The sequence below is a fragment of the Channa argus genome, chromosome 12, assembly GCF_033026475.1.
Source record: "Channa argus isolate prfri chromosome 12, Channa argus male v1.0, whole genome shotgun sequence".
In the NCBI taxonomy this organism is placed as follows: Eukaryota; Metazoa; Chordata; class Actinopteri; order Anabantiformes; family Channidae; genus Channa; species Channa argus.
Genome location: NC_090208.1, coordinates 17110001 through 17127919, shown reverse-complemented (window position 1 = coordinate 17127919; position 17919 = coordinate 17110001). Strand labels below are relative to the sequence as shown.

Genomic DNA, 17919 nt, shown 5'->3' with positions numbered 1-17919 from the left:
AAAAGTTCCATGCAGCTATAATCACTCCTTCCTTCCTTCTACATGTTAATGTCTGTCTCTGTTCATCATGAAGATGTATCAGCACCACCCAAGCACTTAATATAATGGGAGTGTGTCCCATCAAAGTGAAACAAAAAGCTTGTTCATTCAAACATGTTTATTTTGCTTTGCCCGGCTTCTTTCTTTTTTTTTTACCTTCTTTGTTGCTTTGAACAAGACATGATAAAGTTCATTTATTGATTATAACTTGCCGCGGTATATTTTCTAATGGTTCAAATTACATTTGTATATTAAAAATTTGTTTTGAAACGCTGTCTAATCTGAATCTGTGGCTGAAACCCACCCTTTTTAAATGTGTGGGTGTTGGTGTTTTACTTTTTGTTGTTTACAAATATGATCTTCAACAGGTTTTTTAGCCCTAAAATGTTTAGCTGTAATTATTTTATATGATTTGAGTTGACATTGACAGATGCTCACTTTGTCCCTCAGAGAGTGTGTCATTTCACCATCAGGCCTGGACTTAACCCTATAGTATGAAACATTAACACATTTTTAACGGAAATACACAACACTTAATGGGGAGAGGTGCAATGGAAACCTCGGTTGACAGACTCAGCAAACAGCGCTGGCAGAGGTGCAGAGATATTGTCATCTAAATGTGTTTTGGAGCAAAGTTTGACCAACATGAAAAGCCATAATTTCTTTTTAATAAATATATGAAAGGCTGTGCAAAGTGTACAGCTGTTGTAGTGCAGGTATTTCTGAAGTGTATTTCTGTAGAAACATCATCCTGCACAACAAGATGGTTGACTTTTTACCTTACTGGAAGTTGTGAACTTTTTTACCAAAAAAGTCTTTTTAGACTGTTTCTTTGGTTTATCACATAAACCCATAGTTTTTCTTTAAGCCAACCCAACTGACCTGTGAGAGCTGCTGGAAATGTTTTACCTTTCTGGTTTAGGGTCATAGTAAATGCACCATATTAAACATAGAATAGCAGGAATAAATGAACTAAAAGTTCGGAGAAACATTACAAAGTATTATACGTGAATAAACACATTCAATGGAAACATTTTCCACAACTCACTGCTCAAATATGGATATGGACTGAATTGTTTTGGAAATATTGAAAACATTACTTTATGCAGTCTTTCTCCTCCTGTAAGACATTTTCTACATCTCCAATGGAGTTGTTTGAAATTGTTGGTAGAAGAGATCGTGTCTCAGCGTACTCTGTCGACGCTGCTGTGAGCTTTCCAGCTTCTGCAAGATGTCTAATCGGAACAGAGTGGGCTCAGTGTAATGGAGAACCAGTGTTAAATGATGCAGCAGTGTAATGGAGAACAATTCATTAAAAACAATTTCACTACTGTCCCAACATGAAAATATAAAGCCCAAATTATGCATAATATTGCTTGATTAAAAGGCCACATTATTAAAATGTGAACCACAAAAAGGTTTTGTGTCATGTAAGAAACAACCCACATCTAACGTTTTGTATTTTATACCTTCTTTTTGCAAAGAACAAATGATAATGTGACTAATAACATTGATGTTTTTGCATCTTTCATTTTCATAATCAGTGCTGTTTTGTTGTTGCTGTTTTAGTCAGCCATAACCTTATGACCACAGAGAGGTAAAGTGGATAACATTGTTATCTTGTTACACTTGGAAATGTGTGAGATATATTATCCAATAAGTGAATAACTTGTTCCTGAACTTGATATGTTGTAATGAGAAAATGGGGTTAAGCATAAGGCTTCGACCAACTTTGACAAGGTCCAAATTTTGTTGGCTAAACAACCATTAAAAAAACTGCAGTTTTTCTGTTATGTTCTCATTCTGCAGTGGTTGGGGCCTACTAAAAGTATAACACAATAATTAATGCATTACAAAAATCCTTCACACTAGGCAAAAAACTGTGGTGCTAAACTTGGTCATAATATGTTGATCACAGTAATGTTTACAGAGAAGTGCTAACAAAAACAATAGAAATAATTGAAATTAAAAGACCTAACCTTACATTATTGCACACATTGTTAATAAAGTAGTGTAAAAGAGCCGACAGAAAAGTGATGAATAAAAATCTTTTGGATCTCTCACAACTTTCTTACATGTCTTTGATGCATGTTTAGTGCTTATTAATTTATTGATTTATAGATTTAGTGGCTATATCATTATGGTAACTCAGCAGTAAACATTTTCGATTACGATGATAGATTATCAATATTCTTTTAACATTTTTATAGATTCAGAATGATGTCTTTTAAACTCTACTCCTTAAGAAGTTAAGACCTCACGCAGTTAGAAACTAAATTGTGTTACACATAAGTAGCAGGCACCAGGTAATGATATTCGCATCAGTTGGTATCAGTTTATAGTTTTGTGTCTATCTCTGTTTTACATCAAAGTACTGAATAGTGAAGAAAGAGTTTTTCACTCATGAGAAGGTTAAGAGACGTGCCTAAGTAGGGATAGGACCCTTCCCACTCCTCTCAGAGACAGGTTAAAGGTAAGTGTATTTGTGCTGGAAGCTGTCTCTCAGCCTGTTTGCAAAAATATCACAGGGCCTTGGGCTGTTGATAGCACAGCACTTTAAACAAACGCTTTGTGGTTAAATATTGAGATAGACACAAATATTTATGCTCAAACATTCGGGTTATCTATCTATATCTTTTTTCATTTTTTTAAAATGCATAGTGTCAGTTGTTTATAATCATTATCAACCCAATAATTAAAGCCTGTTAATTCCATGATTTTGAAGCAGCGTACACAGTGTTAGGACTTTGTAATGATAAATTGTCTTCCACTTCAAGACTTCCAACTCGTTATAGATCTGGCTGTGTATGAACGCTGTGTCTTTTCCCAATGTTTACTAATTCTTTAATCATAGATAGGTTTTTTAGTGACAGCCACTGCTGCAGCTACAACTACAGCTGTAGCTACTGCTGTTACTCCTCCTGCTAAAGCTGGTTCTCCAGCTGTTGCTGCTCCTGTTGCTGCTGTTGCGTCTGCTTCTGTTGCTGCTTTTGTTACCGCTCCTCCTCCTAGTGTAATGCCCGTTGTTATCATTAAAGCTTGTCCTAATTTTTCTGACTCTGAAATTAACTGTAAATTTTTAAAAACTGCTCCAACCATCACTACTACACCAAATAAAACTCCTAACAATGCACCTGTTGTGATACCTGCCAGGTTCTCAAAAGTTTTGTCTCTTGCCTGCCGTCTGATCTCTTCCTCTGACATGTTTTCTGATGACTGTCTGACACACTCTTCCTCTTGTTGTACTTCTGTCTCCACTGCTTGTAGCATCTCATTGGTATAGCAGCCTCCATTGTTTGCCAGCACTGTCTCATCTATTGTTTTCAGCAGCTCCTCCACCTGGAACTGGTCGCTCCTGTATTTATCTGTTGGATTGTTCCAGTATTTGTTGTCAATGACGTGGCACCGACCACCACATTTCTGCACCAGATCCATCATTAATTCATTCTGATTCACAAAATCCTGATTTTTCTTTGTCCTCTGCGGAGCTGGTCACCATGGGTGAAAAGAACTGTTGCATATTTTAAAACTTCTTCAGAAAAGGTTTGGGATATTTTATCAATCACTGCCTTCTCCTGCTCTGTGAATTTCTCCACTTTAAGCACAATGAGAAAAGCATGAGGCCCAGGAGCACACTCTGTGATACACCTCACTATCTCAGGCTTCAGCTCCTCCTCAGATCTGTCTGTGTCAAAGAAACCAGGCGTGTCGATCAAAGTGATTTTTCTTCCTTTGACGGAACCTGTTTTGGTTTGACAAGCAGTTGTTTCTGACATAATAGTATGGCCGACTGCAAACACTGGTTCTCCAAATATGGTGTTGGCCAGGCTGCTCTTCCCAACTCCAGTTACAGGACAATGCTTGTGTTTAGTGCTACACCACAATAAAGTAAACTTAGTAAAGTGCTTTATTTCGTTTTTATACATATGAGGTGTACAATGAAAGTGCATCAGATGATAAGATGGGAGGTTAGTCAATGACATTATATCAGTAAGAGCTAATTAATTTTATGTTTTATAATACATTAGCTTTGATAATAAAATGTTTTTCATATATATAAGATACACAGATGCTCAAAAATAAGAAAGCAACACGTTTGCAGAAAACAGAAAATGAACTTTAACTTTATACCATAATTTTATTACTCTATAAATATTGTAAAGATTATTAATCAACACAATGCTTGAGTCACAAACATCAAACATGTGACTCATTCTCAGTTACTTGTAGGCCTCCTTTATCTTTTGCCATTGTTCTAATTGTTGATTGTGTCACATTTCCCTGTCTTTAATGTTCACTTTCTCTTTTTCTTACACATTTGTATTATAAAACAAAAATAACAATGTACTGTATAATTACCACATAGTTTGTGTCTGCCCCTGGATGGTCAAAGCAAATCTACTCTCCTTTCGGCTTATCCCGTGAGTTCAGGGTCGCCACAGCGGATCATTGTCCGCATGTTGATTTGGCACAGTTTTTACGCCGGATGCCCTTCCTGACGCAACCCTCCCCAATTTCTACCGGGCTTGGACCAGCACTGCATCGCTGGGGATGGGATGGTCAAAGCAAATACTGCACACAAATGTATGTCAGGTGTTCTGTGTCTCCATGAGTTTTACTTTTGTGGCTTTGAGTAAAATGCTCTGACCTTTGGTCTAGTGCCAACATGAAGACACAATTTAGCTTGTCCATACAGTCAGAGATAGCCCAGAATGGAATTAATAGTATAGATTGTAAAGCCCCTTAAAAGCAAAATTGCAATTTTGGGCTGTATAAGAAAACTTAATTTGATTTGGTTGACTGAAAGGGTTTGGGCTGCAGGTTTACATACAGTAGGACAATACAATTTCTGCTCTCTAATGTAATACACATATACAAACATACTGATGACTTACCATCTTACATAATACATAATTTTCAGAAATGTTCATTTTACATTAATTTAGATCATGCAAGTTAACAGTAACATTTTGTTAGCCTAAAATACTGTAAGTGCTACTTATTGCCATTTATCAAATTCATCATGTCCATAATTGTAAAATATTGTGATATAACTTAATAACTATGAAAAAAAACATCCTTTGACTTGGTTTTGACATTTCTTTTATTAGAACATACAAAAGCAGCACATTTTATTTACTATTTGAAGTGAACAGAACCCCTCTGCAGGTGGCAGCAGTCGCAGTCCCTCTGCTCCAGCGCTGTGTAACCAGCTAATGCTAATTAGCCAGCTAACTGCGGCTAACGTTAGCCAGATAGCCGGCAACAATCCATCAAGCCAGTCATCACAGCAAATCACTGCAGTAGTATGTTTCACTTCACAAAGCAGAAGATTTCCGCTTTTTCGCCGATACATGCTGCTGCTGTATCAGTTTGTGCGGGGGGCTGCTGAGTTAAAAAAAAAAAAAAAATCAAACTATGTCCATAGCTACGTCTTGCTGTTAGCAAGCTAACACATCAATCCAGTCGCTTTTGGAGTCGAGCTGTAGCTGATATTATCGGTCACAACACACACAGAGCAACTCCCACGACAACGTTTCGGAGGACCTATAGATGGAGACATTTCCACAGTAACAACAGTGATGGTCCACTGGTCTGCCAGCTCAGACAGAGAGAGGAACTATGACACAACAAGGAAGTGATTTGGAGAAAGATTCGGTGCTTGCGAGAGAAGCCAGGTGTTTATCCCTGCTGATTACAATATTTCATCTAGAGCATGTTTCAAGTCATTTGGTGAAATCAACCAACAGTGTAGTCATGTTACAGTAATATACATTTAGGTTTAACATATAATTACTTAAAGAAAGACTCAAATCTAAGCTTCCATGTTGTTAACAGAAGAATAAAATGGTTCACAGCACTCATCCCACCTCCTCTTTGGGTCTTTTCTCCTCTGCTGTGCCCCATCCTGCTTTTATTTCTGTGTTAATTTCACTTTCTGTTCGTGTAAAAGTGTGGAAGTGATTTCAGAGATTACAAAACAAGATTTTTCCAAATGTTGGCCTCTTGGACTTTTTCTGGGGCGTATGGCGTAGAGCTACAGCTACATCTCCTGTCAAACTTCTATACAGACAAATATCTGGAAATGTTTGACCTGTTTGGTGTGGGGTCATAATATATATATATAAGACATCCAATCACAGGAACAAATTGATTAAAATAGAAGTTAAAAACAAACCGTACAACATATTACAAATGAATAAACCTATTCAATGGAAAATAATACTTTATACACTCGCTTTGCTTCTGTAAGTCCTTCTCCATGTAGCTCAAATACAGACATGGACTAAATGGTTTGTAGAAAAGGTCAAAAGTATTATGTAACAATTTCAATCTTGTAATCAGTTATTTAGCTTATTTTAATTGGAGAAAGGTAATAATTAGAGAAAAAGAAGTCACTCTGGAAAGGGTTAGATGGAGGCAGAAGATTCGCTGTGGTGGCCCCTGAGAGTGAACAGCCAAAAAGAAAAAGAATTCAGTCTGTTGCTAGATTTGACAATAAATGACATAGTGAGTTATATCATTGCGAAGGTTTGCATTCCACTTAATAAATGAATCAAAATAAACTCAACTGAAACGCAAATCTGTGCAATACATATGATGTTTATGATAAACTAAACCTTTGCTTTACTGTTTTTGATATTTTCAAATAATAGGATGCAAACGTTTGCACCCAAATGAAAAGCAGAATGACTGATGTCTATTGCACATATGCTGTTTACACAATAGTCATTGGTTTGAGTAAAAACTTTATTTGCTAAAATTAGGCTCCAAATTATTCAACACTGAAAAGACACAAACGACAGCTAAAGTTTTATTATCAAAATCTTGTTAACAAAAAAATTGAATGAAATAAAAGTGTCCATGTAATTTTCTTTTTTACAAAAGAATGCCTGTGGGCGTCAGATGAAAAATTTTCCTACCATAAAAAAGAAACAATTTATTATTCTTTTGCTTTCTGTGTTGTTCTGTGTGTTTGACCTCAGTGGATTTTTATTGTTGTCACACCATCAAGTAAAATCCCACATTTGTATCTTCCATTAGTGTAGCACACCTATCCAATCAGGAAATTCACAGTAGAAGTCAAAACTGTCGCTACTGTCGTTGCAGATGCACGGCCATAAGCAAGTACGTGAAATGCATGTTAATTATGTGAGCTTTTGACTTATGCATTTTCCCTAGTATCAATAGGACATTTAATTTGAGCATTTTATACTCTTCATTTCTTTTATTCTCAGGCACTAACAAACACCAGCCTGGCACTGTAGGCCAGGTCAGCGAGATAAAGCAGGAAGTTGAGGGCAGTGAGCACGGACACAGCGATCTTACGTGATTCTCTTTGGCTATCTCTATAGATTTGTTTTTCAAACTGGAACACAGGCCAGATGATTGTAGCAGTGAAGTACATGATAACCGCCAGGAGGCCATATGCTGACAGGAACTTGGAGAAGGGGATGGGGAGACAGCCGGTGCACTCTCCCACACACAGCACCACAACAGCCATGGAAAGGATGAAGCAGATGCAGTATACTGCCATGCACCACTTAAGACCTGCATGACTGTCATACAGCACAGGATTGCTGACCAGGATGAAGATAACACAGGCTACAAAGGTCTGGCACACTTTCAACAGGCCAGGTGCTGTAGCCATATAACCAGCCACTTCTCCTGGCCTCGCTTTAGACAGGCTCACCTCCCCCATGTAGGCCACTGCTGCCAGGCAGGAGAAGACTGTGGAGGCAATGCGATAGTCACGGACCTCACTTCTGTACGACTTGTCCTTGATGTAAAAGAGTGGAAAGATGACAGAGGCAGAGAGGCAGAGGAGGGCACCGTAGCAGGCGATAGTAATGGGGAAATTGGTCCAGGACACAGGGGCTCGGGCCTGGAGGCCAAACTGCTCCACGAGCAGGACCAGCAGGGTGCAGGCGAAGCTGAACGCCCAGCAGAAGATGCACCAGTCAGCCATGCCTTCACTGGGCAGTAAGCCTCCATGTGCTACGACACTGAACGCCACACAGGTGAACAGCAGGGCAGCTACACGCACCCATAGCAACTGGGAATTGGGAAAAGTGATCAGTGGCATGATGGGACAGCAGGCAAGGGGCTGAAAATAGATTCCTTAGTCCACCAAGGGAAAAAGAGGAGTCGTTAATACTGAATGTGAGTTCCAGTATTAGCTGCTTGTCACATATTCTGCTGATCTTTGTCAGAGTCTGCAAAAAAAAAAGATAACGAAGAGATTAGTTATCAGAAGTGACATAAAATCAATTGCTGCACCCCCACCTTCACTTATTAATACATCCTTTTATAAATGAGAAATGAAAAAATGCATTGTCCAGTGTCCACTCTTAACTATAATCCTGTTCTCTGCAAAAAGACACCTAAAGCTCACCTCTGTCCTAAAGAGTTTTCTACATAAAAATGTAAATCCTGTGAGTCGACTGTTACAGCTACTAGTTTACCTGTCAACAGGTGTATTCCACTCTTACTGACACGCAAACTAAAAACGTATGTAAATATTGAGGAATGTGTGATGAATAGTGGTTGACCTGTGCAGGGTGGATGTAAAGGAAATGGATGTTAGCATTGGAAAGTCCCTTAGTGTCAAATGGAAAAGCCATACAGTATGTCTAATGTGTGTGTGGGTGCGTGTGTCTGTGTACCTTCATTGTATACTACACAGCTGGACATTGTTGCCCTGTGTTGTCCAAACTGCATCATTTCATATAGTAAACAACCGGTGGAAAAAAGAAAATCAACTTTTAAACATTTCATGAAATCGTCAATCTATTAATAAGGTGCAAATAGTGGAAGGCACCTTGGGAATTTTCTAAAGGGCAACTACAATAAAAAAGGCCTGCGCTCCGGTCTGGTTAGTCATGGTTTTAAATTAGGAAGTAAAAATGTTTAGGGAGCTTCTGCAACATACTAACTTTTTAACTATTAAATAGTGATGAACTTTATATTTGTCCCTGGTAATCTAATGCATAATTGCATTATGCTTTAGAAAAATGTGAGCAGCTAAGAGAAAAGAGATAACCCCATTTAGGCAAGTACAAGCTTGGTGGTTGATTGTACAATCATTTCCTGTTCTCATGAATTTTTTATTTATTTATTTGGAAATATGCAACCCAGTTGCTCTGCATGCTGCATATTATCAAGACTTTTGTCCAAATTCTCAGGCATTTCTAAAAGAAAACAGGGCGGATTCTGTTTCTTTCACAGGTTAAATGCGCTTAACATATAGGGAGAAGGTCTGAAGGTAGGTTTATCCAACATGTGGTAACAATTATGATTGTTTGACAGAAAGTGCGTTAGTGTGGGAGAGTTCCCTTTTTTTTACTGGGACTGCATTTCCTCATCAGATTCAGTCAAAACATTCAGAATTTATGTATTTTAACTTGTATGTTAAAATACAGAAACACATTCTGTTATTCTGCCAATGCAAACCTTGAACGTAGTTAACTTCGTTAGCCATTAACTCCCACCCTTCCTGTTGTGTGTAACAAGGCTCATGCACAGGAAGCAAATCTGAAGAGCTAATGGCACATCTGCAGAAACCAACCCTGACAACACAACCCAAATGATCCTCTTAGTCAGACAACTGGTAATAACAGCTGAAGGTAGAATGACATCTTTTCAGCTGTAGTCTGAGTCTATACATATTTTTTTTTTAAAAAAACCCTCTTGTTCAACACAACCTTGTATATAAATTGTATGTAAATCAAAGAAGCAACTCTTCAGAATCGTATTTAGAAAGATGTGGTTGTGTGGTATGGGTGACCTAATGCACTTACCGCTGACAGGAAACTGGTTGAGTCTTTAGGTTTGGTTATGTGATGGCCATGCATGCTACAGAGCTGTTTGGTTTAAATAAACAAACATATCTGCTACTGAATATCTCTCTCTCTCTCTTTATATATATATATATATATATATATATATATATATATATATACACACACACACACACACACACACACACACACCTTATATCTTAAGTGAAGAAAATTTGTGTTGTTTTCTATTTGAAAAGAATCTGCAAGCAGAGAAGGCAGCATTACAGTGAAACCAGAGGGTATATATTATATATTTACTTTTATGGTTACATTGTCTAAAACGTACACATTATAACTGGCATATTAAATGAGTGATCGAAATGTTACATTCCACATAGCGGACATAGAAAGATGTGGTTGTGTGGTATGGGTGACCTAATGCACTTACCGCTGACAGGAAACTGGTTGAGTCTTTAGGTTTGGTTATGTGCAGGCCATGCATGCTACAGAGCTGTTTGGTTTAAATAAACAAACATATCTGCTACTGAATATCTCTCTCTCTCTCTTTATATATATATATATATATATATATATATATATATATAGCTGCTGGAAATGTTTTACCTTTCTGGTTTAGGGTCATAGTAAATGCACCATATTAAACATAGAATAGCAGGAATAAATGAACTAAAAGTTCGGAGAAACATTACAAAGTATTATACGTGAATAAACACATTCAATGGAAACATTTTCCACAACTCACTGCTCAAATATGGATATGGACTGAATTGTTTTGGAAATATTGAAAACATTACTTTATGCAGTCTTTCTCCTCCTGTAAGACATTTTCTACATCTCCAATGGAGTTGTTTGAAATTGTTGGTAGAAGAGATCGTGTCTCAGCGTACTCTGTCGACGCTGCTGTGAGCTTTCCAGCTTCTGCAAGATGTCTAATCGGAACAGAGTGGGCTCAGTGTAATGGAGAACCAGTGTTAAATGATGCAGCAGTGTAATGGAGAACAATTCATTAAAAACAATTTCACTACTGTCCCAACATGAAAATATAAAGCCCAAATTATGCATAATATTGCTTGATTAAAAGGCCACATTATTAAAATGTGAACCACAAAAAGGTTTTGTGTCATGTAAGAAACAACCCACATCTAACGTTTTGTATTTTATACCTTCTTTTTGCAAAGAACAAATGATAATGTGACTAATAACATTGATGTTTTTGCATCTTTCATTTTCATAATCAGTGCTGTTTTGTTGTTGCTGTTTTAGTCAGCCATAACCTTATGACCACAGAGAGGTAAAGTGGATAACATTGTTATCTTGTTACACTTGGAAATGTGTGAGATATATTATCCAATAAGTGAATAACTTGTTCCTGAACTTGATATGTTGTAATGAGAAAATGGGGTAAAGCATAAGGCTTCGACCAACTTTGACAAGGTCCAAATTTTGTTGGCTAAACAACCATTAAAAAAACTGCAGTTTTTCTGTTATGTTCTCATTCTGCAGTGGTTGGGGCCTACTAAAAGTATAACACAATAATTAATGCATTACAAAAATCCTTCACACTAGGCAAAAAACTGTGGTGCTAAACTTGGTCATAATATGTTGATCATAGTAATGTTTACAGAGAAGTGCTAACAAAAACAATAGAAATAATTGAAATTAAAAGACCTAACCTTACATTATTGCACACATTGTTAATAAAGTAGTGTAAAAGAGCCGACAGAAAAGTGATGAATAAAAATCTTTTGGATCTCTCACAACTTTCTTACATGTCTTTGATGCATGTTTAGTGCTTATTAATTTATTGATTTATAGATTTAGTGGCTATATCATTATGGTAACTCAGCAGTAAACATTTTCGATTACGATGATAGATTATCAATATTCTTTTAACATTTTTATAGATTCAGAATGATTTCTTTTAAACTCTACTCCTTAAGAAGTTAAGACCTCACGCAGTTAGAAACTAAATTGTGTTACACATAAGTAGCAGGCACCAGGTAATGATATTCGCATCAGTTGGTATCAGTTTATAGTTTTGTGTCTATCTCTGTTTTACATCAAAGTACTGAATAGTGAAGAAAGAGTTTTTCACTCATGAGAAGGTTAAGAGACGTGCCTAAGTAGGGATAGGACCCTTCCCACTCCTCTCAGAGACAGGTTAAAGGTAAGTGTATTTGTGCTGGAAGCTGTCTCTCAGCCTGTTTGCAAAAATATCACAGGGCCTTGGGCTGTTGATAGCACAGCACTTTAAACAAACGCTTTGTGGTTAAATATTGAGATAGACACAAATATTTATGCTCAAACATTCGGGTTATCTATCTATATCTTTTTTCATTTTTTTAAAATGCATAGTGTCAGTTGTTTATAATCATTATCAACCCAATAATTAAAGCCTGTTAATTCCATGATTTTGAAGCAGCGTACACAGTGTTAGGACTTTGTAATGATAAATTGTCTTCCACTTCAAGACTTCCAACTCGTTATAGATCTGGCTGTGTATGAACGCTGTGTCTTTTCCCAATGTTTACTAATTCTTTAATCATAGATAGGTTTTTTTAGTGACAGCCACTGCTGCAGCTACAACTACAGCTGTAGCTACTGCTGTTACTCCTCCTGCTAAAGCTGGTTCTCCAGCTGTTGCTGCTCCTGTTGCTGCTGTTGCGTCTGCTTCTGTTGCTGCTTTTGTTACCGCTCCTCCTCCTAGTGTAATGCCCGTTGTTATCATTAAAGCTTGTCCTAATTTTTCTGACTCTGAAATTAACTGTAAATTTTTAAAAACTGCTCCAACCATCACTACTACACCAAATAAAACTCCTAACAATGCACCTGTTGTGATACCTGCCAGGTTCTCAAAAGTTTTGTCTCTTGCCTGCCGTCTGATCTCTTCCTCTGACATGTTTTCTGATGACTGTCTGACACACTCTTCCTCTTGTTGTACTTCTGTCTCCACTGCTTGTAGCATCTCATTGGTATAGCAGCCTCCATTGTTTGCCAGCACTGTCTCATCTATTGTTTTCAGCAGCTCCTCCACCTGGAACTGGTCGCTCCTGTATTTATCTGTTGGATTGTTCCAGTATTTGTTGTCAATGACGTGGCACCGACCACCACATTTCTGCACCAGATCCATCATTAATTCATTCTGATTCACAAAATCCTGATTTTTCTTTGTCCTCTGCGGAGCTGGTCACCATGGGTGAAAAGAACTGTTGCATATTTTAAAACTTCTTCAGAAAAGGTTTGGGATATTTTATCAATCACTGCCTTCTCCTGCTCTGTGAATTTCTCCACTTTAAGCACAATGAGAAAAGCATGAGGCCCAGGAGCACACTCTGTGATACACCTCACTATCTCAGGCTTCAGCTCCTCCTCAGATCTGTCTGTGTCAAAGAAACCAGGCGTGTCGATCAAAGTGATTTTTCTTCCTTTGACGGAACCTGTTTTGGTTTGACAAGCAGTTGTTTCTGACATAATAGTATGGCCGACTGCAAACACTGGTTCTCCAAATATGGTGTTGGCCAGGCTGCTCTTCCCAACTCCAGTTACAGGACAATGCTTGTGTTTAGTGCTACACCACAATAAAGTAAACTTAGTAAAGTGCTTTATTTCGTTTTTATACATATGAGGTGTACAATGAAAGTGCATCAGATGATAAGATGGGAGGTTAGTCAATGACATTATATCAGTAAGAGCTAATTAATTTTATGTTTTATAATACATTAGCTTTGATAATAAAATGTTTTTCATATATATAAGATACACAGATGCTCAAAAATAAGAAAGCAACACGTTTGCAGAAAACAGAAAATGAACTTTAACTTTATACCATAATTTTATTACTCTATAAATATTGTAAAGATTATTAATCAACACAATGCTTGAGTCACAAACATCAAACATGTGACTCATTCTCAGTTACTTGTAGGCCTCCTTTATCTTTTGCCATTGTTCTAATTGTTGATTGTGTCACATTTCCCTGTCTTTAATGTTCACTTTCTCTTTTTCTTACACATTTGTATTATAAAACAAAAATAACAATGTACTGTATAATTACCACATAGTTTGTGTCTGCCCCTGGATGGTCAAAGCAAATCTACTCTCCTTTCGGCTTATCCCGTGAGTTCAGGGTCGCCACAGCGGATCATTGTCCGCATGTTGATTTGGCACAGTTTTTACGCCGGATGCCCTTCCTGACGCAACCCTCCCCAATTTCTACCGGGCTTGGACCAGCACTGCATCGCTGGGGATGGGATGGTCAAAGCAAATACTGCACACAAATGTATGTCAGGTGTTCTGTGTCTCCATGAGTTTTACTTTTGTGGCTTTGAGTAAAATGCTCTGACCTTTGGTCTAGTGCCAACATGAAGACACAATTTAGCTTGTCCATACAGTCAGAGATAGCCCAGAATGGAATTAATAGTATAGATTGTAAAGCCCCTTAAAAGCAAAATTGCAATTTTGGGCTGTATAAGAAAACTTAATTTGATTTGGTTGACTGAAAGGGTTTGGGCTGCAGGTTTACATACAGTAGGACAATACAATTTCTGCTCTCTAATGTAATACACATATACAAACATACTGATGACTTACCATCTTACATAATACATAATTTTCAGAAATGTTCATTTTACATTAATTTAGATCATGCAAGTTAACAGTAACATTTTGTTAGCCTAAAATACTGTAAGTGCTACTTATTGCCATTTATCAAATTCATCATGTCCATAATTGTAAAATATTGTGATATAACTTAATAACTATGAAAAAAAACATCCTTTGACTTGGTTTTGACATTTCTTTTATTACAACATACAAAAGCAGCACATTTTATTTACTATTTGAAGTGAACAGAACCCCTCTGCAGGTGGCAGCAGTCGCAGTCCCTCTGCTCCAGCGCTGTGTAACCAGCTAATGCTAATTAGCCAGCTAACTGCGGCTAACGTTAGCCAGATAGCCGGCAACAATCCATCAAGCCAGTCATCACAGCAAATCACTGCAGTAGTATGTTTCACTTCACAAAGCAGAAGATTTCCGCTTTTTCGCCGATACATGCTGCTGCTGTATCAGTTTGTGCGGGGGGCTGCTGAGTTAAAAAAAAAAAAAAAAATCAAACTATGTCCATAGCTACGTCTTGCTGTTAGCAAGCTAACACATCAATCCAGTCGCTTTTGGAGTCGAGCTGTAGCTGATATTATCGGTCACAACACACACAGAGCAACTCCCACGACAACGTTTCGGAGGACCTATAGATGGAGACATTTCCACAGTAACAACAGTGATGGTCCACTGGTCTGCCAGCTCAGACAGAGAGAGGAACTATGACACAACAAGGAAGTGATTTGGAGAAAGATTCGGTGCTTGCGAGAGAAGCCAGGTGTTTATCCCTGCTGATTACAATATTTCATCTAGAGCATGTTTCAAGTCATTTGGTGAAATCAACCAACAGTGTAGTCATGTTACAGTAATATACATTTAGGTTTAACATATAATTACTTAAAGAAAGACTCAAATCTAAGCTTCCATGTTGTTAACAGAAGAATAAAATGGTTCACAGCACTCATCCCACCTCCTCTTTGGGTCTTTTCTCCTCTGCTGTGCCCCATCCTGCTTTTATTTCTGTGTTAATTTCACTTTCTGTTCGTGTAAAAGTGTGGAAGTGATTTCAGAGATTACAAAACAAGATTTTTCCAAATGTTGGCCTCTTGGACTTTTTCTGGGGCGTATGGCGTAGAGCTACAGCTACATCTCCTGTCAAACTTCTATACAGACAAATATCTGGAAATGTTTGACCTGTTTGGTGTGGGGTCATAATATATATATATAAGACATCCAATCACAGGAACAAATTGATTAAAATAGAAGTTAAAAACAAACCGTACAACATATTACAAATGAATAAACCTATTCAATGGAAAATAATACTTTATACACTCGCTTTGCTTCTGTAAGTCCTTCTCCATGTAGCTCAAATACAGACATGGACTAAATGGTTTGTAGAAAAGGTCAAAAGTATTATGTAACAATTTCAATCTTGTAATCAGTTATTTAGCTTATTTTAATTGGAGAAAGGTAATAATTAGAGAAAAAGAAGTCACTCTGGAAAGGGTTAGATGGAGGCAGAAGATTCGCTGTGGTGGCCCCTGAGAGTGAACAGCCAAAAAGAAAAAGAATTCAGTCTGTTGCTAGATTTGACAATAAATGACATAGTGAGTTATATCATTGCGAAGGTTTGCATTCCACTTAATAAATGAATCAAAATAAACTCAACTGAAACGCAAATCTGTGCAATACATATGATGTTTATGATAAACTAAACCTTTGCTTTACTGTTTTTGATATTTTCAAATAATAGGATGCAAACGTTTGCACCCAAATGTAAAGCAGAATGACTGATGTCTATTGCACATATGCTGTTTACACAATAGTCATTGGTTTGAGTAAAAACTTTATTTGCTAAAATTAGGCTCCAAATTATTCAACACTGAAAAGACTTTATTATCAAAATCTTGTTAACAAAAAAATTGAATGAAATAAAAGTGTCCATGTAATTTTCTTTTTTACAAAAGAATGCCTGTGGGCGTCAGATGAAAAATTTTCCTACCATAAAAAAGAAACAATTTATTATTCTTTTGCTTTCTGTGTTGTTCTGTGTGTTTGACCTCAGTGGATTTTTATTGTTGTCACACCATCAAGTAAAATCCCACATTTGTATCTTCCATTAGTGTAGCACACCTATCCAATCAGGAAATTCACAGTAGAAGTCAAAACTGTCGCTACTGTCGTTGCAGATGCACGGCCATAAGCAAGTACGTGAAATGCATGTTAATTATGTGAGCTTTTGACTTATGCATTTTCCCTAGTATCAATAGGACATTTAATTTGAGCATTTTATACTCTTCATTTCTTTTATTCTCAGGCACTAACAAACACCAGCCTGGCACTGTAGGCCAGGTCAGCGAGATAAAGCAGGAAGTTGAGGGCAGTGAGCACGGACACAGCGATCTTACGTGATTCTCTTTGGCTATCTCTATAGATTTGTTTTTCAAACTGGAACACAGGCCAGATGATTGTAGCAGTGAAGTACATGATAACCGCCAGGAGGCCATATGCTGACAGGAACTTGGAGAAGGGGATGGGGAGACAGCCGGTGCACTCTCCCACACACAGCACCACAACAGCCATGGAAAGGATGAAGCAGATGCAGTATACTGCCATGCACCACTTAAGACCTGCATGACTGTCATACAGCACAGGATTGCTGACCAGGATGAAGATAACACAGGCTACAAAGGTCTGGCACACTTTCAACAGGCCAGGTGCTGTAGCCATATAACCAGCCACTTCTCCTGGCCTCGCTTTAGACAGGCTCACCTCCCCCATGTAGGCCACTGCTGCCAGGCAGGAGAAGACTGTGGAGGCAATGCGATAGTCACGGACCTCACTTCTGTACGACTTGTCCTTGATGTAAAAGAGTGGAAAGATGACAGAGGCAGAGAGGCAGAGGAGGGCACCGTAGCAGGCGATAGTAATGGGGAAATTGGTCCAGGACACAGGGGCTCGGGCCTGGAGGCCAAACTGCTCCACGAGCAGGACCAGCAGGGTGCAGGCGAAGCTGAACGCCCAGCAGAAGATGCACCAGTCAGCCATGCCTTCACTGGGCAGTAAGCCTCCATGTGCTACGACACTGAACGCCACACAGGTGAACAGCAGGGCAGCTACACGCACCCATAGCAACTGGGAATTGGGAAAAGTGATCAGTGGCATGATGGGACAGCAGGCAAGGGGCTGAAAATAGATTCCTTAGTCCACCAAGGGAAAAAGAGGAGTCGTTAATACTGAATGTGAGTTCCAGTATTAGCTGCTTGTCACATATTCTGCTGATCTTTGTCAGAGTCTGCAAAAAAAAAAGATAACGAAGAGATTAGTTATCAGAAGTGACATAAAATCAATTGCTGCACCCCCACCTTCACTTATTAATACATCCTTTTATAAATGAGAAATGAAAAAATGCATTGTCCAGTGTCCACTCTTAACTATAATCCTGTTCTCTGCAAAAAGACACCTAAAGCTCACCTCT

The 17919-nt window shown here is 38.1% G+C and overlaps 2 protein-coding genes and 2 pseudogenes across 2 annotated transcripts in view; all 4 read right to left on the bottom strand.

Moving 5' to 3' along the window:
• Positions 1-2883: 2883 nt before the first annotated feature.
• LOC137137150 (GTPase IMAP family member 7-like) lies at positions 2884-4707 on the bottom strand (annotated as a pseudogene).
• A 2133-nt stretch (positions 4708-6840) lies between these two features.
• Positions 6841-9466, bottom strand: LOC137138127 (myeloid-associated differentiation marker homolog). The gene is made up of 2 exons (XM_067525077.1): positions 8706-9466; positions 6841-8255 (listed from the first exon to the last, which is right to left on the bottom strand). The coding sequence occupies exon 2, from the start codon at positions 8123-8125 to the stop codon at positions 7274-7276; it is 852 nt and encodes a 283-aa protein (XP_067381178.1). The 5' UTR covers positions 8126-8255; positions 8706-9466; the 3' UTR covers positions 6841-7273.
• A 2825-nt stretch (positions 9467-12291) lies between these two features.
• Positions 12292-14205, bottom strand: LOC137137149 (GTPase IMAP family member 7-like; annotated as a pseudogene).
• Positions 14206-16343: 2138 nt separating this feature from the next.
• The window catches only part of LOC137138167 (myeloid-associated differentiation marker homolog), a 2605-nt gene continuing 1029 nt past the window's right edge, over positions 16344-17919 (bottom strand). Inside the window, exon 2 of the mRNA XM_067525174.1 lies at positions 16344-17736. Within this exon, the coding sequence (XP_067381275.1) occupies positions 16755-17606 (852 nt within the window). The 5' untranslated portion in view covers positions 17607-17736 and the 3' untranslated portion in view covers positions 16344-16754. The remainder of the gene's footprint in view (positions 17737-17919) is intronic.

Excerpts from the sequence above, each read along its gene's own strand:
- LOC137138127 (XM_067525077.1), bottom strand. The coding sequence starts at position 8,125 with ATGCCACTGATCACTTTTCCCAATTCCCAGTTGCTATGGGTGCGTGTA.